General features: G+C 42.1%; 1 protein-coding gene across 7 annotated transcripts in view; it reads right to left on the reverse strand.

Annotated features, from left to right (window-relative positions):
* Window positions 1-26,898, reverse strand: part of RGS6 (regulator of G protein signaling 6) — a 241,848-nt gene that overhangs the window by 140,342 nt on the left and 74,608 nt on the right. Inside the window, exon 2 of one of the 7 annotated variants that reach the window (XM_021401570.1) lies at window positions 17,460-17,562. The exons of the other annotated variants lie outside the window; for them this stretch is intronic. Coding sequence (XP_021257245.1) covers window positions 17,460-17,519 — 60 coding nt within the window. The 5' untranslated portion in view covers window positions 17,520-17,562. The remainder of the gene's footprint in view (window positions 1-17,459; window positions 17,563-26,898) is intronic. 7 annotated transcript variants of the gene reach the window in all.

Here is a 26,898-nt window from a genome sequence, read left to right on the forward strand (position 1 = left end):
AGTGGCCTTCTGGAAGATTATTTTCGTGTTAGGCATCACTATAAGGGGCACAGGACAGCAGGTAACCAGGTTTGTGGCTTTCCTGCACATACTGGTTTTGGAGCAAAATATGTCCAGAATGGCATCTGTCACTTGCGGCCTCTTTCTGGATACAATTAGAAAAAAAGTGGTTGTTTCCAGGGAAAAAACAAAGGGAAATGAATGAGCCCCTAGACTGGTCCCACTGTAAGCATTTGTATCACAGTACTGAGGAATTTATTGGAGACAAAGTTCTGGGTCAATAGAGCAACTTTCTCTTCTCCAGAGAGAGCACATGCTGTCATCTACAGCACTGACAACTTCAGGAGGTTGTGGCATGGGTAACACAAGGTTTTTCTGTTAGAGAAGGGCATAAAGTCGGTGTTGGAGTTGCTCTCCACACCAGTGGCACCAGGAATTTCCTGCAGTAATAACTATAGTGGGAGCTGGGAGGGCAAGAACAGATTCCTTACTGCACAGTTAAAAAAAAAAAAGTAAGGAATAATGTTTCATTAATAACTTCTTTCATTGAATGTATTATCTTGGTTCTTACTGTTAACCTGTAGTTACTCATTCAGCAAACTCATTATAAAGCCTACAGATTCAAAGAGATGTAACCTGCCACAAACAATGACTTCCCAGTCTCTCTCTTTTTGTAGACATGTTGTTAGCTTGGTAACAATTTTAAAACATTTTTGCCATTTAATTTGGCAATGTTTTGGCAAAATAAATGAATATGATAGGCTCTTTTGTTCTGTGTATTGGAAAAGCATAAATAAAAGCCTTTTGTATTAACTTGTAGTCAGCCTTTATCTGTCATTTTTCTGCAATGAGGAAGGGGCTCCTGGGGGGCCAGGAGGGTTAAAAATCAACCTGGATTCTTCACAGCACCTGTAGTGAAAATTGCTGCCACCTCTCAGAACACTTAGTTTTCTTCACTGTCTTTTAGAAATCATTACGCGCTTTGCAAAGGCAAAGAGCTGAAATACATGGAGTGTCCACCTATTCAGAGTGGGGCTGAGGAAGAAAGGAGAATCCATGCAAAGGCCACAAGTTTCAGACATTATTGTTGTTATGCTCTGGGTTCATTTTAAATTGTTTTACTCTTTTGTTAGATGTCCTTTAAACTACCTCTTTCCCTAGAACACTACACTACTTGCATATCAATGATGAATTGTATATTGTGCCTTTGGCATGAAACGAACTTCGACTTTTTTCTCCAATGAGTGATAAAACTCTGCTCTTACTGAATAACATAAAAATGAATTTTATTTCCAGCCTTACTGCTTGCCATTATTTCTGTTATTGCTGTAATGGCAATTTATAGACCTGTGCCCCCAGCTGTAGGCCAGATCACTGGCCTACTTAATAAGCCAAAAACACAAGAAAATACATAGTTAAGGCTTAACACTTTGATTTAATCTAGACATGAACACCCAGTTCAAGCAGTTTAGTTGAAACTAGATGATCTTACAGGTCCCTTCCATCTCAAACCATTCTATGATATGTAAGAGGCAACATCTCTGAGAGCAAAAGCAAATCAGATAGATCCAGACATGGAAATAAATCCACAGAAGGAAAATTCAAGGGTAGTGCAAATACTGTTGAAGCACAACATTTTCATCTGACCATTTCGTATTGAATGGTATTAACATAAGGACTCCTCATTTCAAATGCTCAACCCTTTCTCATACGTAACTTTGCTTTTGCTTACAGGCATGCAAAAGTGCAGGAGAATGGATGTGGAGACTGACTCACATTCACTCCCCTGACCTGGTCTAGCACAACTGCAGAAAATGCTGCTGTTGCCTTGGCTGTCAAATTCCTATTCAAACATTTTCAGAGATCTGCAGATGCTTAATGATAATATTCCCAAAGGTTCTGACAACACAAAGGACCACCATTTTTTCTTCTCTTTCATGTTTGCAACTCTGTATGCAACAGCATCTCCTCAGGCTTTGGAATTCACCCTTACCACAACCTTCTTCACCTCTTGCTATCACCATTCCCCTTTCAGATTTCAGTTTGCTACATGCATAAATAGCTGCAGCTTTCAGTCCTCCTTTTGTGCAGAAGCACAGCCATGTTGCACAATTCCGGCTGGCAAGTCACACACTGATTTCAAGCTGCAGTTCATGGCAACTTGCGTATTCAGTGCTTCTGGTCTCTCTGTGTTCTCTGTTTTGATTTAACATTTGTTTCTCGTTGGCCCATTCAATTAATCTTGTTGCTGTTAAACACAACAGCCTTTCTATCTGCAAATCCTGCCATCTGGAACTGTCTTCTACTTATGTTTCAGCAAATCACACGCTTTTAGGTATCTAGAAGCCTATCTTGTCTCTACTGGCTAAAAAATAAATTTCTCTCTTTATTAACTACCACTGCACCTAGGGCTGGTCCATCATGCCCAAACTCCTGACTGCTGCCATGAGCAAGCCCATCCCTCCTCAACTTAAAAGAGGCAGACTCTTTCAGATTGGGTTCATCTCTTTTTCTTTTTTTAAAGAAAACAGTCCATGTGACAAAATCATGAGGCATCTGGGGATACAGTCTGTATGAAAGCTTTTACAGAAAATAAAGCTGTCTTATTCTCTTAACTGGCCAGTAATGCCTGGAATTACTTGTGATAAAATAAACAGCCTCAAAATAAACAGCAAAAGTCAGTTTTTTGTGTTGTCTACTCTGAAAACATTTGCTTGAAATAGAGCAATTAGTAATTTGTCAAACAAATGATGACAGATGATAACTGCCACTGATATACAGCCTGGCATTACTCTCATATTTTAGAATCAAAAAACAGACAGTAGCATACATATATTTAAACACGTTGTGCATTACTAGCTCTCTCTTTCAAGACTCAGTATGCTATCAGAATTTAAATTGAACAGTCCTCGCTTTCTAACATCACTCTGTAAACATGGCATTATAACAATTCAGAGCATAGCACCAACTCTTGAATAGATAACCTTAGGAAGGCAACAAAGGATGCAGAAGAGGGTCTATGATCAAAATTCTTAAGTGGTGAAGTATGAGTGCATCAGGTCAAAGATTTTTACTCAGAGTCATAGGCTGAAGAATTAATTTCAAAGAGTATTAACTGCCCCGAAGAGTTAGGAACTGATCCCATGAAATGTGCTTGATAGAGGTATGACTAGTGGTCAAAGCGAAACCACAGCAGCTTTAAGAAGTAATGGAAAAGTAAAGAGTACTAAGCTTTTCTGTTAGTTCACAGAGAAAACATTTACTCTATGCTATTCTATGCTGTTCTCCAGTTGAGCAGGCCATCAACTGCAGACCAACTTTAAACCACTGCCATGGAGGGAGGCTCATGTGTGAGCAATCACACTGTGTAGCTCCAGCAAGATAAAAACTAATAATTGTAATGAGAAAAGAAATTCTACCATCTTCTGCCCCAAATGCTGGATGCAAATCAAGCTGCTCTGTCCTGGTTGGCCTCACTAAGTGACCTCCATATGCAGAGCTCCTTGTGCAAACACGTGGGGTGCTCTGGCTTAGACGTGATCCAGAAAGACTGCAGAAACCTCCCACCTCCTTGCACAGCTTCTTCTGGGCAAGCTGAACTTGTTTTTATCTTCTGCACTCTTAAAAGTTGCAGTCATTTTATGAAGTTAAGGTAATAATTTGATTTCCCCTACTGTTATGATATCATAACAATGGCTAAGACACCACAATAATATATGTATTTTCTACTTCAGTTGTGCGTATTTTTTTTTTATCTCTTCTCTGTAAATCGTGGAATGCATGAGCCATTAGGCAGAACATGACTACGTCCAGTTTCAAGCCCAGAAACTAGCGGTAGGAACATAAAAGCGACAAACTCAAAGTTTCTTTTCTGCTAAAAGTATGAGACAACTTAGGAGAGCACAAACAGAATAAAGCTGCTACTTTTACCCTTCAGGGTACATAAGTAATCATTAAAATATGTAATTAGAAAGGACCTGAAAGCAGTATAGGTTTTAAGATGGAAAATTCCTCATGGGATAAACAGGAAGAAAAAGAACAACAAAGCATCAATTTAAAGTGAATCACAGCCTGAGCTAAGAGAGAGAGAGAACAGTGCGTAGGAGGGCAGCAAGTAGCTGCCGAGTCATGGTAAATTACAGCACAGGACAGTCAGTTTTATTAACCCCTGACCTAAAGCACTACCTATCGAATACGTGAACATCTGTACTGCAGTAGACATTTCTACCTAGGCACGTAAATCTTAGTGTAACTGCCTTCAGAAATCTCAGCCTGCAGTAGGCTACAAAATGCAAACATTAAGCCTTCTTTATGAATCATTGTACAATGCATGTGCAAACAGTATTACACATTTACCTTGATTCTAAATTTCTTTGACATTACAAGATGATCTGTTCCTGTAAAGCTCTGGGGGTTATAACTGTATATTTGGTACATTTGTGTATGCCTTTTGAAATTAGCCTGAAAAATAGATTCCATGTCCTTTTCCCCATTCAAACTGCCATTTGTAGATAAAATGTTGCCACTAGCTGAAATGCAAAAATATAACCCTGACTTTCTCTTGCTTGCAAGTACTATCCTGACCCATGACATAGCTTTTCTTCATAATAATAACTCATCTCTTCATAAGAATATAAAAAAATCTCAATCACCAGCTCTGTGTAGGAAGAAGTAGTCCATAATTAGATGTGAAATGGGCAAAGAAATGAATTAGTGTCACTAGAACTGCATAGAAGAAGAGAAACATTAACATCATGAGTATTTGCTGCACTCGGGGCAGCAAATTGCAGACTGGCTAAATGCATATAGAGAGACAATGCATTACAAAAGATGGCTGATTGGCTATTCTTGACTGCCAAAAAGCTTTCAGGATGCACTGAAAGAAAATTCATGCAGCCAGAATACATGATTTCTGTTGCTGATAAGAACAGAGGAAAGGAATTCTTCCCTTCCTCTCAATTCTTGATGATCACAAAAGGTTCTGGTGCTAAAAACAAAGAAGAAATCACAGTGAATCTGATTAAAAGGCAGATGAAATTAGGCAGTTGCATCCACTTAAAGGAAAAATGTTCTTTGTTGACTTAACTATTAATTTAAAATGCATATTTTAAAACAATTTGCTTGGGCTTAATAGAATTGTTGTTTATGGATCTTCTCCAAGTTCAGATGAACACAGCTTATGTTCGGTTTTTGTCTATGTGCTGCATATAAAAAGGTTATTTCAATAATCTCGCTGAAAAGACATTGCAGCCTATTAGGAACACGTGTAAGGACAGCAATTTTTATTACTATATTATTACTATTTTAGCCAAAGATTGTGTTTTAAGCCATTCTTCCCCACAAACAAATGTCACAAATTTCACTCAGGTCTTCTATGAGCTATTTACTTCCACCCACAATGCAGTATGAAAAACTGTTTGACAGTGGTTCCACATCCACCTTTGGAAATCCTACATGAAAGGCAGGAGAGAAGAAAAGAATGGGATGAACACTGCATTTTCAGAAATCATTAGAAACTCTGGATTTAAATTTTACATCCCCTTCTACCAGAGTCTGAAGAAAACCATAAATATTTGTTTTAAAGCCTTGCACTTGCACTGCATGATCATGCTGCTGGCAGGTTCCTAGCGATGGCATGTGAGGTGCTTGAGCTGAGCCAGCCAGCGGGACCCCAAGCTCATCGGATAAGTGCAGTGGGATGGGGTCTGGACCTGGCGACGCTCTGGACACAGTAGCATCTCCACCTTGCAGCTGCCTGATCATGACAAACCATTTATTCAAAGCACATAAACAAACGTTGCTAAAAGCAATGCATGTACTTTAACGCATCTTTCCTCCGAAAACCACAAAGCGCTTAACCCAGAAGTTACCTATCCCAGAGCTGGATCCCAGATTGTACTTGATCCTAATACCATCAGGAAATATTTCCTTTGCATAAGAGGTACTTCAGTAGCATCACCACCTACTGGTTTAGTTGAACTACTCTGTCTTCCTTCAAACTGGCAGTTAGACACAATCCTTTTGTTTTTAATAACGATAAAACAGCTCAAGTCTCATATTTGGCTTAAAGGTTGTTGACTAAGTTGAATACAAAGGCTATTTTACTAGAACTGATAACAGCAGGGAATAAGAGTTACCTCTCAGTAACATCTGGGAATACATTAATACTTTGGATTTCACTGTTCTTGCAGTGGTAAAATTCAGCTGAAGCTACAGGGCTATAAAAGCAGGTAAACTAATTGGTCTGTGTTGCTAAATATGTTTATTACCTTAGGCCACCTAAGCTGTAAAGCTAAAGGGACATTTACTTCACGATTCCCAGAAATCATAGTTCATATCAGTGAAGTGGCTAAGGCTCCAGAAGAATTTGGACACCAGTTTCATTGCTCCTGCCCATTTTTATATGCAGGAGATGCAATTTGTTCTCAATTATTTTTCCTCATGCCCAGAGAGACTCTGATCTAAACAAAGCGATTGTTTTCCAGCATCTTATTGACCAGTGCGCTTTCTAGCCAGCCAAACAGTGGCACAAAAAAGAACATTTTCTTGATGGCTAACATTTGATGACCTTGAGATAAACCCGCAGCAACTAGTGGGAAGTCTGGGGAGATCAAAGAACCAATTCAGGTTTGTATTCACTCAAATGCTGTCCTAAGTCTGGCACCTTCTGGGCTGATGCTTCAAGAACTGCATATTACTATAACATTCAGTAACAGACCTGCAGAGTCCAGTAAACAAAAAGCACTGTACCGCACTAAGTGCTGTATCTATGGTATTAAACTGCTAGAAATACCCAGAGAACAAAAGCTGTACCTTGTACATCTAGGTAAGCTCCCTCTGCCATCTCCAATGATCTAAAGCCACTAAACCTGTGCATACTAGGGAACAGTGGGGACTGCACAGGTACCATGTTGCCTATCAGTAAGAATAAATTCCTGCCAGCATGAAGCTCCACAGAGCTGCTATGCAGCAGCTTAGTTAATGTAAGGTTTGGAGAACACTCTAACTCATTTAAAATGCCAGGAGATTTTAGGACAGTAGTGCAAAACTGAAGTCAGGCCCACTTGTAGATTTAAAACATCCTTATTCATGAAGCTTTACTAATGATAGCTGGTATCAAAGACCTCAGATTTATGTTTCAGGCAGGAGGTTCTGCGTACTGCAACAAAACTCCCTTAAAAGTACCTTGCTGAGAAACTGCTTAGCCAAGAATGCAAAGATAAGTGCCCTCCCTGTAAATCACCAAATGAACTGTTTACAATGCCCTGTCTTCCCTTCCAGTCTCATTTGCTTGAAAGAGATACCAGTAAGCTGTGACATCCCAGAAGTATCACTATAAAATGATTTGTAATTGCTGAAATATGTTGGAAATCACAGTGGGCTGTGTCATATGTTGTGAAGAGCACGGAGCACACCTTGGGTGATGGAAAAGCAACAGGTCTTGAAAAACTGTTGGCAGTAGCTGTGAGGAGCAAGACCTGGGGGAATCAGCACACAGCATATTACCTGGCATGGGAGAAAGTAAAGTACGACTCTGCTGACATCAGATAAACAGGAACAGCAGGGTCACCTAACACATGGAGCTGCTGCAGCCACAGCTCCTTGTAACCTTCCTGCTGTGAGCTGAAACAGCTCCATACATGGCTCAGCGATACCTCATCTACAGTCCTGTGCTTGGTTCTGGTCACCTGGAACATCCAAAATCAATAAATACACAGCAGAGAAGAGCTGAAAGGAAGAACAGAAGGTCCACGCTGCGGAAAGCAGACTGAAATTTGGCTTGTTCAACCTATTGAGAAAGCCGATGGGAAATAACACTGCTCTTCCTGAATACATAATAGGAATAAAAACAAGAAGGCAACAAGCTACCTAAAACTTAAGGAAGGACAGTGGTTGGAACCTGAACAAAGGTCAGGAGAAAACCTCAATAGTGAATTCAAAGGCAAGCTCTGCCAATTAGCAGGGAAGTTTCCAAAGAGCCTTTTCATCAGGGCTAGAAGCAGACCTCTCTGCTCTGCTGGGATGACATGTTTCCAACAGGTCAAAGGATCCAGGTCAGGATGGGCTGCAGGAGTGATGGATTCCCAGACAGTATATCTTATTCTTTAACTTAAACCCCAGAGAACTGGGGCTGGCCCCAGAAGTAGTGAAAAGTATTGAAGGACTCATTTCCTTCCCTCAGCTGGCAGCGCTGTTGAGGGAAGAGCCACATGCAGCTTTTCTTAGACACCAGAACTGTTTCTGTGCTGGGTATAATTCAGTAACTTTCTACAAAGAAAGTTTATTCACTCAATTAATACAAGAGATGAGTCAACAATGATGCTATGATAACTGAAACGCAGCCAAGAGACTGAAACGATTACCCTTACTGTCACACTGGGACGTCTGTGCCATTTCTCATGTTCAGGACACAGAGAGATGCATTCAGGGCAACTCAGGTTCATTTGCCAGCTCCCTCCCTTGTCAACGGCGAGAGGCTGCTTCAAGGGGAAACTCAGAACAATGCAGGTTAATCTCTAACTTGCCCTTCCTAAGCCCATCTTGCTGATGGGCAGAGGGGTAACAGCCACCCAATCCTCAAAGTTCCCCTTGTGAATATTTCTTGAAGACAACTAAAGCATTTGTGACCTTCTGTGCAATACTTGCAGGATTTTTCTGCTCTATTTCAGACCTCTCAAAATATTAATTCTATTTTAATAGACTATTTATTGTGTTTAGAAAACTAATCATGCTGAAATTTCCATAGTTATCTGCAGAGACACTGGACTTTGTTGGGTTTTTTTGAGTAAGAACATCAACAAGATTAAAAGTCACTGTTCTAATAAAAAATCAGAGGGTTAGAAAACAAGCCTTAAGTAAGGAGTGCACAAGGCAGGATAAGAAGTTTGCAGTCAAACTTGCTTGGCAAATGTGAGCATAATCTCATATTTATTCCAGTTGTTATTCCAGAAACAGTTGTTGAGATAGTGATTTTCTGAGATCATCAGGAGCCTCTGACCTCCAAAGCCGAATGAATCCAGCAATTCAGTAGTCACTAGTGAGAAGCATATTGGTACATTGTGTCCAACAACAGGCAGCTTATACGCGCAGAACCTCCAAGCAAACCTATCCCTAGGTACTTAAAGCATGCCCACGTATGGCTACGTCAGCAGATCTGCCCTCCTTAGCCTCCTTGTTTTCAGCACCATGTCAATTTTAACTGATTCTGGCTGAGTGAAATGGCAGGTTGCTGAAAACACTGTCAGCAACCGGCAGGCTGACTCCATTAAAAACCCAGTATGGCTAACATCGGTTCCACAGGCCTGAAAATGCCTCCCCTGTGAAATCAAAAATCCATGCAGTTCTCCCTCACGCTGCCACAGCACGAGAAGCTCACAGAATGCAATCCACACAAGCAGCAGTGCTCCACTGAGCAAGGGTCGCTTTGGCAGTCAGGGTTCAAACAAAAATAAAACTGCAAACAGAAAAATGACAGGAGCTGCAGAGGACATCATTCTGATGATGCATCAAAAATCCCCACAAGTGCATACAGAAAACAAACTCCATCATGATTTTCACACAAGACAGTTCAAATACCAAGGCAGGAAGTGTCTTAGGGTAAGGTCTTTGGTGAGCTATGGCAGTGCTAGAATTTCTTACACAAAAAGTAGTTCTAATTCTCAGAATTGTGCTGCCAATTCTGCAGATGGCTGAAGGAAATGATGCTACACTGGAGTCATGGTCGAATGCATTTCTTCACTGAATTTCATTTGGTTTCAGTGTACAAAAATGCTTTCCCTATGAAAGTTAAAACCCATTAAAAAAACCTGTGTGCTATAGAAAGAGTAATTTTCAAATTAGCAGCTGTGATTATTTAAGAACAACTTGTCCCATCTTCATAGCCAGAAAGGCAACACCATAGTTGGCCTTTCATGCCTGTATGGAAGCACTGAGCCACTCCTGCCTCACTCTCCATTTCATAATTCTTTAACTAAAACCCCAAATCCTCTGCTTGGTTCCATTAAGTGAAGCTTTATGAAACAAGACATGAACTAAGCTAGAAGAAAAAATGTTAATGGCCCATTTTTAAAACTCAATTATTTGAGCTTGAATACTGCACGATGCAAGCACCTTCCATCGTCTCACAGGGCAGGAGAGCAGCTTTGAGCTCATGAAACCCCTCTGAGGCAGCATCCTCCCTGCTTGTACCAGCTGCAGGAGCATAATGCCAAATTTATCTTTGTATCATCCAATCAATAATGCTAGCAAACTACTCCAAGCAAGCCTGGCTGCAGCTTGCTAACAGCTCAAGCTTACACCATCTTTCTTTATCCAAAACATTTTGCATTCTGTTGGTGTTTAGGCTAGACTGAAATACTTAGATGTTCAGTGGGATTGCTCCATTTCTGCATGATAAGAGCCCCTTGAAGAAGGAAAGCAATTAACCTCCATGGAATTCATGGAACATATAAATCTTACACATCCCCCTTCTGAGTTTATATACAAGCTGTAAATGACCAAGTCACAATAACAGCCTTATGAAGAAGGTGACTTTTTTTTTCTCCATATTAACCCATTTGAGATTTATGTGAATGTTTGAACAGGGTCTTATCAGGCAGTAAAGAAAACAAATATGGTATATATTGTTTAGTATCAAAACATTCTACAGATAGAGAATGCAATCAATGTACAAAATGAGGATCACAGAGTGCGATATCAATACATAGTGCCTCACCTGAAAACCACCAGCTTCGGAAGATTGCAACCTCCTCCCCCCCCTATTTTCTTAAGATTTTCTTGACACAATCACTTAGACAATGACTGAATTGTTCTGTACACATTCCACCTTAATTTACTTGCTGAAGGATGGATTCGATTGCGCAAGAAATAATCCCATTTTCCTGGGAATCTATTTTCAGAGCAAATATTCAAGAAAGGTTAGTGAATACTTCCCAAAAATGCAACCCCAAAAAGTTTAGTTTTTAACTTTTGGGGCAAAAGTACTTTTGCTTTGTCAAAAGCAGATTCACTTTGACACTACCTCACATATCGAATAGCTAAATGAAGACAAGCCTATGGGAAATATTGATAAAAATACACGGTATAGCAGAAATGTATCAATGCACAGAACTGAAATGACAATGGCTCGGCTGTCAGTGTCATCATCTAAGAGAAAAGAGCACTGCAACAAAACCTGTGAGGAGTAAACAAGCTCCATCCATCCTTACACTCGAGTATGAATAACTTCCAAGGCAACAGTGAGAAGTTAAGCAATTGCTGAAGCCTCCAGCATGTCTGCCCTCGCTCTCTAACTCTCCTCTTTTCACTGCAAAGAACCCTGCAGGTAGCATCCCAGATGGCTCTTCACCCATAGTGCCAGCTTGATACACAACTAGCCATTTTGTCTCAGAAACAAGAAACCTCTTACTAGAGCTGTAAAAAGAAAGACATTTCGTTCTGGAACAAACAAACAAACAAACAAAAGTCCCATTACACATTTCTGAAGCAGAGTTAGAGCTTCCCAATCTTTATGACCTTTAAAACAAATCCCAAAAAAGACTTGTTTATTTAGAAGCTGTCCTGAATTCCCTAAACAGTTACAATGAATATGAGATAGGAAATTTCTGTATGAATTTTCTAAATATATTTTTGTTTTACTAACTTAGGGGCTTGTACCAGCTTTTGGTAGCTTGCCATTTAATAGCCAGTAGCTAGCTGCTCACTGCCTGGCAGCAGCGCTATGTATAATGCCCCAAGCAGCACTCCAGCTCCTTCCATCCCTGCCCTCACTCAGCTGGTACCTGCAGCCACACGAGCCTATCCCCACCCTACCTCCTCTGCAGCAGTTTTAGGGGTGGCTCAAGCAGATCGAGCCAGGCTGCAGCTAGGAAGGCCCATCAAGGTGGAACTGAGGATTAGAGCACAGCCAGGCAGAGTACATCAATGCCTTAATTTGCCATCAGCAGTAAGTTTCGCTAGTTCAGCATCTTCTATTACCTTTGTTATTTTTTCTTTCTTTCTCTTCAGTTCTAATTAATTCTTTCCTTAATGGTAATTGGCAAAGAATTAAAATGATTATGAGAAGGAGGGACATCTGGAAATTGGTGTGCATCATTCTAAAGAAGCTGCACAACAGATTCCTGCATTACTCATATTGATTTATGTGAATATAGTTGATCAGAAGAGTATATTTTATTCTGCAACTAGGTCAAAGCTTTAACATGATGTATTGCGATAGCTAGCTAGCTAGATGCTCATCAGACTTGGAAAACAAAACTGATTAAATCATGCCAAATGAAATTGACTCAGACAGAGCTGGAACAAAACCTGCAGGCTGGTTCAGCACTGTTCATGTCCTCCTGAGTCACACCTCACAAAAGGTATTTAAAATATAATGAGACTTCATGCATTTGGAAGATGGAAGGCAGTAAGTTTTTTAAAATTATGCCAGCTTTGTAATTGAGATACAGTGAAAACTGACTGCATTTCCTGACCAGGAAACTTTCTGTCTCAGTAATTAAAGCACCTTGTATTACTGTAAAATAAATACGATCGAGCTTCAGGAGCAGCTGGCCAAGGTTACAGGATGGAGCAGCGTAGGTCTGCAGAAACCCTCCTCCAAGATCAGCACACCCAGAAACCTGGAGCATTTTTGGAGAAATGTAGGTAGACTCTCTAGTGGCAACAGCACCTGCACATGGAGGCTAGGCCTACTACAGACACCCATGGTAAGAGGGGCATGATTCAGCATGTCACAGGAGGCAGCTACTTCTCCCATGTCGTGGCAGCTCTGGAACTTTGAAAGTGATGTGCACAACAGGGACACCCAAGCACGCAGATTCCTGGGCTACCGCCTCCTGCAGTCCCATTAGCCCTGCTGCTGCCTCTCCTCCAAAGGCTCTGACAATATAATCACAGAATCACAGAATTGCAGGGGCTGGAAGGGACCTCTAGAGATCACCGAGTCCAACTCACCTGCCAAAGCAGGCTCCCTACAGCAGGCTGCACAGGTAGGCATCCATGCGGGTCTCGAACATCTCCAGAGAAGGAAAATACACAACTCTCTGGGCAGCCTGTTCCAGTGCTCCGTCACCCTCACTGTGAAGAAGTTTGCATGCACATTTGCATGGAACTTCCTATGCTTCAGTTTGTGGCCATTTCCCCTCGTGCTGTCGCAGTGCACTGCTGAAATATAAGCACTGATGAATATAAGGACCACCACTGGGCTCAACAGTGCCCCTGACACCGTGTCCTTACTGCCAACCTGCACAGACACCCTAGGTGCTTCCCTGGGGGCAGCACCAGGAACAGAAGCAGATTTTTAACTAGAATCATATATTCATCTGGCCCCTACATCTATTGAGCTGTAGCTCAATACAGTAAATCATACACTGGTGGTAAAACAATAGTTCTCTCTTCAGCAACAACAAACTTTGATAAGAAATACTGCAGCGCCCCCTTTTTTGGCCTTCTGGATCTATGAGTTTGTGCACTTGATTGCACTTAAACGTCAACAAGCTATTCCTTCTTACTGTATTTCTACAGGAGCAATAGGAAAACTAGTTTCAGCACAAAACACAGCTATTGTGGTACTTGACAGTGCTGTTAGCCAGCTGTGCCAGCAGAGGTTTTTTTTTTACTTTTAAATCAATAACAACAACAAAACTGTTATCAAATGGCAACTCTCATCCCCTGGCCTCAGAGTTGCCACAGTTAGAACAGCCTGAAATAAATCTCTCAGGGGACCTGCAGTGTTTGAACCATCCTGAGTCTAACTGGGTTATGGAGCAGCAGAGATTGGGATGCAGACCTTTGTTAGCTATAGTCAGCATTGCTGTATGTCAGAAACACGTTTCTCATAAAGAACAAGTTTAGGAGTTGAACTTTAGATCAGGCACATTTTGCTGTTGACCATTACTGCCTTCCCAGAGGAGCTGAGCAAACTGAGCCCAGTAATGCTCTTGTCAGAAGATGCAGGTTTGACAACTGAAAGCCTCAGTGAAAAGAAATTTTTCTGACAATGAATAAGTGTTGTCATTTCCTTAACACTGCCCTGCTCTGCTGTAATTACAGCTCACATGTGCAAGGGACCTGGGTGAATTCTGAGGAACAGACAAAAAACATAAACAATCAAGCACTGCTTCCTGACATTTACTCAGAGCCAGCAGTAACTTCTGACTGGTATTCACTTTCCAGCAAGCATGGTTTGCATAGATGCTACTTCAGAACTAAATTTGCAGAAAAGCTCTTCCAACACAAGTGGATGAGACCAACAGGAGTCTGACTGGGTGATGCACAGCCAGATGCTCCGACTCAGCAACACTACTGCTTCCCTCAACTCTGCTCAGCAGCACCCTGCCTGCCTGGCAGTGACAAAGGGATCCTAAGGCGCAGAGGGAATGCACAGGGGTCCCACCTTCCACCGGTGCTGTTGCGCTGGGTCTGCTACATGAGTGGCCAACCAAGCAGCTCAGTCCCATATTCACTTATATGAAAAAAGAGATCTTACACTGCAAGTGACATGATTCCAGTTAGTATTCTTTCATTTTTAATGATGTTTTAAGGTACAAATCTGTGTTGATGTTTTAAGACAGAGTTTTCAGCCATGGGTCTAATCAAAACAGTAGATCTGCTCTAATTTTAAACTAAACCCATGCTTTTCTCTTCTGCAGGAGCTTCCAAAGTCTTTCCTGTCATTACACCAGTACTTGGTTAGTACCTGGACCCAAAGCCTGTGCTCTTGCTCTACTCACCTGAGCGGCAGGACAAGCTGGTGACCCTAAGCCAACCACCTTGAGCTCTGCAGCAGGTACCTAGTGCCGTAGGACACATGGAAGGCACCTGAGCTGGCCAAGCTGACATTGCCAAATGCAAATGGTACAAGAATCTGGAGAACAAAGGAGCTGCACCAATTACACTTTTTGGTCCTGACACCAAATCTCCTAACCTAACCAGAAAGAAAAAACAAGGGAAAATAAAGAGCCCGGCTGGCTCCTTTAGTTTTATGCTTTCTTTTGGCTACTTCTTACACTTCTTGTAAGGCTCTAGTATTTTTTTTCTGTAAGCTGCCAGTCTAATACAGTTGGGAAACAAAAAGTGATTAACAGTAAGAATTGCTTTTCATTACAAATTTTAAGTGAACAAAAACTTATAATTTAAAACAGGGTGAGATAAGTAATATAATTCCTAATTTCCAAGTGGAAACAGAAACAGGAGCAGTGGTTTATTCCTAAAAACCAACACAGGAAGATGACCCCGCACCGCTCATCTCTAAGCAGCAGACGATAATGCAGAATGTGCCACCAGGGCAGCCTTCCCCTCTCCAAATAACAAGCTTCTAAGGGTATTCCAAGCAGAAACTAATATTTTTGCCTCTCTTCATTCCTGCCCCCTACGTATTTAAATTAAATCTATAGACCAGCAGTGAAATGAATCTGTGAAGGAAGCTAGTTTGCTAACTATTTCAAAACAAACCAGAGCCCATCTTCTGCAAGGGCAAGCCTGATATTTCACAAACCTCCAGCAACGTTTGATGGAGCACCCAGAACAGCACTATTTATTTACTGTGGCAAGGGAAGCATAAACAAACACGGTCTGTAAATCATTTTCAGCAAAAATTACATGTTTTGTGCTAAAGTATGGAGCTTGATTCCCTGTGGCCTTGTATCTTGTACAGTCATTGTTGTAATAGGCGGTTGCGAGGATATGAGGTGTAACGAGAAAGGCCCCCTCCCCAAAGGAATAGGGACAAGTTGACCAAAGAATGTACCCGTGACGCAGGGAAAATGGCAAACTAAGATGATCCGATAAGCTACCTTTTGATATGTCAGTAGATGGAAAATACTGCTTCATGCTTCACTGCTACATGCCTCAGCAAAAATATCCAATCAGCATTAAGGGAGTAAGCTTTAGATGGCAATAGTGGATAACAAGTATTATAAAAGTAGTGCTATACCTTTGAATAAAAAAAGGCTTTTCTTGCTGCTATTGTGTGTGTGTCTGTGTGTGTGTGTGAATGTGCTTTCAAGTGGTGCCGAAACCCGGGAACGTGTATGTGTGCTTTCAAGTGGTGCCAAAACCCGGGAACGTGTGAGTGAATGTGTTTTCAAGTGGTGCCGAAACCCGGGAACGTGTATGAGTGTGTTTTCAAGTGGTGCCGAAACCCGGGAACGTGTATGAGTGTGTTTTCAAGTGGTGCCGAAACCCGGGAACGTGTATGAGTGTGTTTTCAAGTCATTTACATCAGCAAGAAGCACGTTGATGGTATAAAGAACTATTCTTTGATGTAGTAACTTTTTACCTACATGACACATTCATCTGTCCCACTGTAAATGTCCCATAAGGCGCAAATCTCTTATATCTGGGTAGAAATGATACAGTCTGTTGGCCAATACACAGGTATACACAAACAAATCAACACTAACAATCTGCCTGTATGCTGAAAAGAAAGTTAGGATGGGAAGAAGACAGCAAGAGTGGACAGAGTTTATTAGTGTTACTTTATAAAGTTCATAAATACATCTTACACATGGAAATGCTGTTAAAAAAACATGCAAGTTTAAAGCTTGCATTTTAAAGAGCTTTTAAACAGTTGTTTCAGCAGCATTATTGCAGCTATAAAGCATACTATGGAATACAAACTTAAAATGCTTATAGGCATTTTTTTCTGCAGAGCCCTTCCCTCAGTCAGTACACAGAAACTCCAGTTTCTACAGCTGCTAGACAACTGTTAGGCACGACTAGTTTCTCGCCATGCTTAGCGGCAGGACTTGCTCACTGCACACCACTCACATTCTGCTCAGCAGCCTGAAGGATAGATTTCCTGTCCATGTTACCACCATCACTAAATCCAAGTGCTTCACAAACATCAAGCATTTTTTGCTCTATCATCCACATTCTGTATATTAGTAATGGATGTATAGAGAGATAAACATCAAAATATTCCCACTGGACTTCAGGGACCCTAGCTGAGAAGCATATGACGTGATCTCCTGACATGATCTCTAGGGCACTCTCACCTGCCTTAACTACATCATTTCTTCCCACCGTTTCTTGCTTCAGCCTCTGCACTTCTCAGCTGCCAAAGCAAATAAAGCAGGTGCAACAGCTTCCATGCACAGCCCTGATTTGTCTCCAGGAAGGGCTATTCCATGTAATCAATGAGACTGAACATGTAATCAATGAGACTGAAGTGTTGTACAAAACTCAAACTGCAACCATCCAGTTAGAAAGACAGTATCACAACTCAGAAACACTGGAGTAAAAGCAAGGTCATAGAGTCACCTATCACTGTGGCATTTCATAGTCTTGCGAGCACTAGTCTTTACAGCCTTAATAGTATTCTTTGGAGCTATCTTGTTACCTACAAAACAATCTAGGAAGATCTGTGGTCTTTCAATATAGCAGTTTAAAAAAGAGCCCAAAGATTCCATCATATGACATAAAATCAATACCCAATTCTATTTGAAATCTTGTGTTACCTGCAACCAAGTCAGATACTGCCAGGAATCCAGGGAGTTTAGGAACAGAGTAGGCTTCATCCTCAGCTTTAGACCTCAGCTCAGCTCAGCACAGGGGCCATCACTGCAGATGTAGGGATAGAGATGCTCCATCTTATGAAATCTTAGTTATTAAACTCAAAAAGCTTATAGCATAAGGCATGGACTTCTACCTAGATGACAGAAGCACAAAGACCAAAACCTTAACTGAAATCATGCTCTTGCTCAAAAGCATAGGATTGCTAGAGTTCTTAAAGGAAAGTTCATGAAAACATTTACATGGGGGAGAGAAAACATTCTTTAACTGTGTTTGAGAAATGAGATGTCTGTTCAGACCCACAGTTAGCCTAAACAGTTAAAAAAATATATAAGCACCAGAAAATTGGGTCTTAGTAATTAGGTAGCACAAGCAAGTACTGTATGAATGCTGTCCAGTTTGTAACGTGTTTATATGCAGATGTTTCTTCTGTCTTGTCTGATAAGTGATCTAGCTACGAAGCTGCTTTACATGGGAACAGGAGCCAGGTGGCTTCTGGAGGTTCCTTTTAACCTGACTCTGCAAGGAGAGTTTTTAAATACACAGGTTTCTCAAGGAGATACCAATCCTGTTTGTTTTTTCATGGGGCCAAGTGACATCAGCACAAAGTCAAGTATTACAAGCAATGACTTTGAATTCTCGTCATGGGAAACCACCAAAAAATGTTGACAGGCTTGTGTTTATTGACGGCATCAATTTCTCCAAACCTGTATTTTCATGATTGGTAATTCTTAGACAAGAAACTTCTTCTGGATCACCTTGCTGGCCAGAATCTATGGATAAAGGTAATTCAATTAAGCTTTTAGCATCATTCTGTGCCTTGAATTACTGAGAAAAACAGAGCTGTGTAGGATCTCAGTCAATTTGTCCGAAAGAAAGAACAATCCAGGACGTACCAGATTTACTATTTCAGTGCTGTTTCCCTTAAACCACTTAAGCTGCCGTGAGATTTGCCAATTTGTTATTTGGCTCCCTGTGTATTTTGGGGCAAAGTGCACTTATTCTATATGTAACTACATTCTTAAGTGTGATTGAAAAGTTCTTCTCATCCGACATCTTGCAAAGAATTTAAACTTAGCTGCTTTCATTTATACAAGCATCGATACAGCTAGAATTTCAGATCAGGCACTTGAAGCATTGGAAATCATTATTCCCTCCTCAGGCTTGCTATAAGTAAGCAAATCAGAAGGAGAAGGAACATGGAAAGGAGAAGGATGAAGAAGGATGGAAGGAAAAGTCCATTTAAATATGCCTTCCCCATATGAAAATGCCTTTCAGAGCCTTCATGTGTGTTTCTAGATCTAGAGTTTATCAGAGCAATGCAACTGGGAGGATGGGAGAGAAAAGAGAATATCCTATAGGAAAAACTTGCAGATGATGACTGAAGAGAAATGTGGCACAGCGAAGAAGTGCAATTAAAAAGAAGGGCTGCATGTGCCATGAGCAAGATAATCTTAGGAGGACAAGCTCAGAGGAAGAAAAACAGATCTGAACTGAAGGACTGACGAGCATGGTGGGAGATGAAAGCACCAGTGTCTGTCTTATGACAGACGTGCTGGGTCCTGAGTGCTACTGCTCACTGCATGCAACTGTCAGAGAAGAAAAATATGGTCACTGAATAGCAAAGGAGATGGGCACAAGGATGTCCTGGAAAAAAACACCAATACAAACTGCAAAGGCAGGCAAAAGATGGTGATATGCTAAACAACAGCTCTTGGTAATCTAGCAAGACTTTTCCAGACTAGGGAAAGAAGATGAGAAGTGAGTACCTTGAAATCACATCTATTTCAAAACAAAACTGCAGAGAAGCCATGTTGAGACAGGAGTGGGAAAAAACCCAAACCTTCTCTCTTTGCTAGGAAGTGGAGACTCTTGCCTGAGGAATAGTACTCTGGGCCTTATCATAATGAATTTCTCAGTTTAGCAGCAGAAGAAAGCTTGTCTTTCTGTGATTCTTTGCCACTGCTGCATGCCTAATACTTTCAAGCGTTGTTGCACTGAGTTACAGGAGAGGCAGCCTGTAATCCTTTCTGCTGCTTCTTGATATTCATCAGGCAACGTGTGCTGCCCTCACTGGGAAGGCTGGGTTTCTGCAAGGTGTCTGAGCTGACCCTAAGTGTTCCATGTGCAATACAGCAGCACACAGTGATCACACAACATGCTCACGCCACAGTGTTTCTTTACTCACCCAGCAGAAATGCCAGATACTGCACTCCTCCACCACTCCTTCTCCTTGATTCCACTTATTCTCCTTGCTTCATCCCAGACATATAAAGCAACAGAGCTGGCTGTAGTGCCTTGGGGTGCTGCCAGGGTACTCCAGCCCCCGCCAGCTCCCAGCTGTTGCAGGAGTGCAGGAGGTCTTGGCTGTGGGTCCAAGCACCCCTGCCTTCTCTCAGTCAGCATATAGCTTGCTCAGAAACACAGCGTTCCTCACTCTGCAGTAAGGGTGACTGATCATAGATTCACAGCAGAAGTTAGCAGATCATCAAGAAATGAGCAAATAGAGTGAGGCACTCTCCTGGAGTGTAGCTCTGGGAGAGAAGATAACAGGACAGGGTCTTCCTTCAGAGGAACTTGATGCAGCAGAGGAGGGACCAGCTCTGGTTGGGCTGGAGGGAGGTAGCCAAGGCACGGATGGGTGTGAGGGATGGGCTGCAGATCAATGGCTGGAGGTGACGAGATGGGAAGGGAAGAGACAGAGCTGAGGAGGAAAAGCAGCAGCAGGAGTTGGAGCTGACCAATATTCCCTGCCCTCCACGAGGAGGCTGTCTTCCAGTTCAGAAAGCTAGAAGGCAAAGTGAGAGACCAGTGTCATGGGGGACCAGAAGTGTCACTCCTTTTGTGTGAATTGTGGCAAATGTTTGTATTTCTCACTTTGAGGTCAGTGACAACTGTATTTCACTTCAGAAGTTTCCAAGAAATAGACTGGATGAAACTGAGTATCTTTAAAAAATCACACAAGTTTCGTCTCTCACAGGGAGATGCATTACTGCAGAAGGAAGATAGCAGCTCTGTATCTGCACAGCACCTCAAAAGAGGAAGGCTCCTGTGGGTACAGAGATACCCGAACTCTTGAGGAATGTACTCTTGCAATACTGACAGGGAAGCAGTCAGAAAAGGCTTAATTCAGAAATGGCTCAAGCTTTTGGGCCCCTTGCCCAGCAGGTTGCCAACTCTGACTCTTTCTGTTTCGCTCATCTTAGCAGGATTCACATGGCTGATTACTTGAAAGCAATTAATCAGTGTCCTAAATTCCACCTGCCAATGAGCCCCTTTGCGCAGTTTTCTTAAGAGAAAAAAAATTAAACTTTTTAATTAAGTTTTTTCATCAGAAATTCTGTCCTGCTGATAATGGCCAGGAAAGTATGCAAAAGTAATTACTCACACAATCTGTTTTTCGCACACTTGCCACTCTCTTGAGGGGCATCCACTCTTCCTCTTCCAGTTCATTATTACCCCTGCCCTGCCTGCAGAGCCTCAGGAACAGCATGCCACTGGTTTCCTTCCCTTGCATTAGATGCTTCAGTACCTTCAGAGGTCAAGCATTTGGATACTTTCCCCTCTGCCACAATTGCATAAATCCATATACATTTGTTGCCTATTTCCAAGAGCCTGGAACCAAGGGAGGTATCCAAGCCACATGCTTCCCCAGTGAGCTTAATTAGCATGTCAGACAAAAACCCGGGGGAAGGAAATTTATTAAGAAGCTATTTCCAAAATCACAGCCACCTGCTAGACAGTGAAATTCTCTGGACTCTCCTCATACAAGGAGGAAATGCTAGGCTCTCTTTTGCAAGGATACAGAACCAGCCAGCTAGCACTGGCTCAAATTTGAAATTTTGTGACTTCAGGAAAAAAAAAAAGCAAAGACAATGTGACTACCTGCACTGAAGTTAAATGTCTCCTATACCCTCCAGGGGAGACAGAAAAGATCAATAACTCTCAAATTTATGATGACCGTTTAACTTGCAGTATGTCCTACAGAAGATGACAGGCATCTCCATTTATTATTTTTGTCAGCAAACACTATCTTGTATGGTTTATTGCATAACCTGTGTTGTTCACCACTGTCAAAATGAAAGCAGTTAAATCACCAGGGCACTCACTCTATTTCAACCTTGGCTGATTTGATTTCTGTGTTTGCCATGAATCCATTTCCCCAGCAGAAAGGAGGCAGACATGGTGCTCAGCAGTTCCCACCGCTGCCCAGTACAGGGAACTTTACAGCAAGAAGTGATGCTGCTTCAGCTCATTTGCGAAACAAAAGCTGCATTCCCTTCTTCAGGGAGGAGGAGATATTTTGGCCAAGCTCTGCTCTCTTTCACTTGGAAAAGGTTGTGACAAGAACTAGGAAGCTGTGCAGCAAGGTATGAGTCCTCACAAATAAATCAAAGGCGTGCTGACACTCTGGTCATCAATACTGCATAGAAATAATCCTTCACCAACAGAGAGCTATTGGCTGAGGCACCCACCTTTCAAACTGAATTTGCTAAACCTTACCCTCAGGCAAGCTACCTGATCAGCCTGCTATTCCTGCAAGGTTGTTCTTGCACTTATCTACCATGTAACTAAGAACAGCAGACCCTGCTTACGAGCCACAATGGCTGGAAGATCTCCAGCCATATTCCTACCCTGTTCACACCAGGCAGCCAGATAGCCAGAGCAATGCTGCCATAGGAAAATAAAATTTCCCATTTATTGAATATCACAGAAAATTCGGGTTGGAAGGGACCTTATAGCCCACTCAGTTCCAACCCTGTGCTGTTGACAGGGCTGCCACCCACCAGCTCAGGCTGCCCAGGGCTCCATCCATCCTGGACTTGAGTGCCTCCAGAGATTGGACACCTACAGCTCTCTGGGCAGCCTGTGACAATGCCTCGCTGCCCTGACTACTCTGAAAGAGAGTTCGTGGCTTTGAACTTCTCACATATGAGAGAAAACATGAAAATTTTAAGAAGAGGGATGGGAGCCTATGTTTTTCCCACAAATCCTTCCTGTCCTTTTCTGAGCAATTTAAACCTCCAGCTTCTAGATCTATACCATTCTTCCAGATCTATCCCATTCTTGGGCTCCGGAGGCCAGATTCCCATAATGAAACCAGTTTCTGGAAACCTATGCAATTGTCTCATTTTAGAGGGAGAACAGTTGGCACCCATTTAGCAACAGTTCAAAGCCTATAAAAGCAACAAGCCTCCAAGCTATACCTTGAAGAAAGTCAGGCTATTCACTCCATGGCCTGGCCCTAGGCATTTACATTTGAAATTCTGGTCTTTGCTTTCATGAAATACAATCTTTATGGCCAAGATCATAAAACTTGAGGAAGTAGCTAGAGCCAGGGTTGCCATCCACCAATTTCACCCCCCTTCATATAAATAATTCTCAAAATGGGATTTAAGACAATTTTAGGGTATGTTTTTCCTTGTGTGTTTTGTTTAAGATTTCAGACTTCCCAGCATTAAAGAGAATCTGCAAACGTGAGGTCCATCAGGTGGCTGTTAATATATTATTAATGCTGAGTTCATGACTCAGTGTTCACCTAGTGCATGAATTTCCCTAACCACAACGACCAAGGTTAAATGAAGATTGCACAAGCATTACAGTTTCCTACATAAAATATTCTTTAGATTGCGAGTCTGTATGCATTGCTTGAGCTGAAGTACAATTAATCCCTTCAGGGTAAAAGTAAAGTAAGAACGAAAATCTCCTGACCTACTTTTTCCTTCAGAAATTGAAAGCAGTAATTTTTACAGAACTCATACCTTCCTCCTCTTCCTAAAATCCTCAGCAAATATCGTATCCTTGACAATGTCAGTTGATGTTTAAAAGTACAGCTGACTTTGCATCTCTGACTAGAGTTACTTTCAGGAAAGCCTGGTTTATTGCCTATGATTATTTTTATTTCATAGACTCCTAACTTGTTCCCTGACCCATAAATCCTTTTGTGACTCTCCAGAGTTTTATTCCACAAACATAAAAATCCATCTGCAGGCAGACAGTGTCAGAGCCATCTTTTGTTTGGTTTCTGCCATGAGATTTTTGCACTTTGTCTAATTTAAACCATTTCCTAAATGCTTCTGTTCTGCTTTCACTTGGCTTCAGCTCTGTTTGCTGTTACTTTTAGTATGTTAATAAAGCTGAGTGCATTTTTTTTTACCTTGCCTATTTGAATCAGCTATCCAAGATCCTAGTAAGTTTTCAAATTCCCAATTTAAACTATTAAGAATACCTAAGTGCTCAGCAGTCTCCTAAGCACAATTCTGCCACAAGTTGTTGCTGCTTAATGAACTGCTGATTAGAGAGTGTTCTTTCCCCCTGCCTCTCTCTTTAATAGTCCCTGGACAGCCTTTACACACAATTTCCCCTCCAGCAATTCAAAGCAGTTGGTCAGGCACCACTACACGGCAAGCGCATGCGTGAGCATGAGCACAGCCATGCACTTTTGTGGAGAGAGATCAAAGATGAATATAAACAAAATTAATGTAATCACAGATAGGGGAGTCTATCCCATGTGGGCCTCTGATGAAACTGCAGCACAGCAAGAAGGAATAAGATACACGTTTTTATTTATTCACAAAGAAAGTGAACAAATACACTGCTGGACATAAGAGAGAATCAGACTGCATCAACTGTACATATAGCAAAGGACCTTCTGTTGTAACCTCCACTGCTTTTGTTTCCCCAAGATATATTTTCCATCTCCACAGTTCAACACAATAGCATCACTTTGGAGGTGTGAAGGGAGAACACACGCAGGAAGCCACCAGCCTGCATCACTGCTCCATCCCCCCACCATCTGTAGACGCTTCCTACCCCGCAGCGTCGCTCTGGACCCAGTGGGTGCTGCTGAGAGCCTCATTTCCAGCAGTGAGGGTAGGGCTCAGGCCTCGACCACTGCTCTGCCTTCCAGCAGAGAGCAAAATGGGGCCAGGCAGAGCGTCCCATACTTGCGCCTATTGCTTGCCACTGGATAAACAGGAATGCAAGATGAACACAGTGTAACTATTAAACAAAGCTGCCAATATTCAAATACCTTCCATGTAGATATAAAATAGGAATTCAGAGTAGCAGTGTGATGAAATGAATTACCCTGTGTGTCCAGAGCAATTATTTGTGCATTAGGGAAATCTGACAAGCCGGGTGAGCTGCTACACTGCAAAACAGCTTGTTTAGGGCACAAACCTTTCCTGCTGCATGCTGCATAGTGGGTTAAAACTGTGTTAAAATCATTTATCCTCAACCCTTCCCTGAGAATCGATAATGGCATGGCATCTCAGCTAAAGGGTGTGCAATTGTAGACATAATGCACCACTGCCAGCAAGCAGCTCTCAGGATAACCAACTGTTCCCTATTCACCTGAATCATTTTATGACCAGGCCAGATGTATGTAAGTTGCTCTTGTTGTGACCTGATTCAGAGGATTTAATTCATTAGAAAATATTCTGTCTCTGCACATAGTGGGAGCCTGAGTGACAACTCTGTCACACAACTCTGTGGCTGTGCAGACACTGCACCCATCCACTGCTGCTGCCAAATTCAACTTCCTTCCTTAAGCAAGGATATTTCTTATTGAGTGGTAAATCAAACACCAGCTCTACAGAGAATCCTGAAATGGGAGCACAGACAAAGCCAAAGGTAGTGACTTTGGTAACAGGTAAGAATGCAGCACTTGTAAGGAGAGCAGGCAGTTAACCAGGGGAACTCACTGCCATAGGAAATTTTTCAGGCACGTAAACTTGAGAGATTAAAATGGTATGAGTGTTTGTATGAACATGAATAGTATTTGCTTCTGAACTGCAGAGGATTCCATTCAAAAGAATCAACTCTAACAACAATTAAACTCTAACTGGTACCCACGGTGGCTTTACAGAATAGCGCAGCGTGCAGCCACAGGGAACAGACTGCTCCCTGGGCAGGGTGTGCCACCAGCACCCAGTGTGCTGCTTCACCTCCCGGGACAGCCATGGAGCAGCAAATATCTGACTGCCGTTAGGTATGGCCTCATCTGCTACTGCATTGCAAAACACAGAGTACTTCTGTTCCAGAAACTTGCTTCAGCAAGGAGCATTCAGTTCCTCACAAAATACGAATAGGCAAGACTAAAATCAAGAAAAATCACCCCCACAGAGAAATGCCAGTAGCAGCAATACTGTACATCATAATTACCTCTCAACAGAGACCAGAGCTACAGGCAGGACTCTGCACTGACTGGACCCTACCTGTGACACACCTGGACATGCCTGCAGAAGATTAGCAAGGACAGCACACTCACACCGCAGAGCGCTGAGTGCAGCATACTTCGACAAGAAACACAAGCTGATTTTTATTTATTTAATTATTAACATGCTGGATATTAATCATGGACTTTAGAGAGTTTTATGGAAACAAAAAGGAATTTCACTGAACATATTTCTGTGTACTTAAAACTGCTCCTGGAACCACTGTGCATACCACATTGAAAGTCAACATCCTCCACTTTTTCAAGCACAGACCTTGAGACTAGCATTATTCTGCCCTGGTATTACAACAACACAGAGCAACAAAAGACCTACAGGTCAAACTGCTGTTTGAGATTGCTTAGCTGTGTGGCAGTTGCATCTCCAGAAATGTCTCCTCCTGTCTGACACAGTGTAGACAGTCCATATGTTTGTGTATCCTTCCCAGTGCTGGGTGCTGTGAAACCATTAAGCTCATTATGAAGGGGAGAGAAAGAGCACCGTATCCGCATAGCTACACGCTGCTATTCACTTCATCCTGTAGCTTAGCAGTCTCAGCATAGTTCCTCTGTTCCTTTAAAATTTTCACCCTACCTACTTTCCTTGTACTCACACTCTGAGGGAAAATGGGGAGGGAGGGTCTTTCTGAATGGTTCACTTCCAATTATTATTTCAGAGTGCAACTTCCGTGTATTTGAGTATGCGGAAGAGGAACAGAGCAAATATTTGAAGAAGCTTGCCTGCCTTGAAAGCTTTTCTTTGATTTGTATTTCCTTAATGAAAGCAACAATAAAACAACAAACAAGAAAACACATTTACCTTGACTGATTCCTTTTATAGGCTTCAGTGAGTGAGAAGCTTGCACAGGGAATGCAGCAGAGAAGAACAGACTGGCAAGATGAATTGGGAAGGGACTTAGGGCACAGAAGCCCCACATTCCCCAGAATGCCCTCCCTGATGGAAGGACTGCAGCGTCCCAGCTCCTGATTGTCCTTCTGAGCTCATATCCCAGGGCAACATGGTCACATAGATGCTGCACATCCTACACAGAACGGGTCTGAAGTCCTAGCTATGCTGTCTGGTGCAAGAGACAAAGTTAGACACACGACTAATATGTGCTGCCCCTTTGGCAATGAGCACCACAGAATCATTCAACAGGGAAAAAGCC

This window comes from Numida meleagris, chromosome 6 (genome assembly GCF_002078875.1).
Source record: "Numida meleagris isolate 19003 breed g44 Domestic line chromosome 6, NumMel1.0, whole genome shotgun sequence".
Lineage (NCBI taxonomy): Eukaryota > Metazoa > Chordata > Aves > Galliformes > Numididae > Numida > Numida meleagris.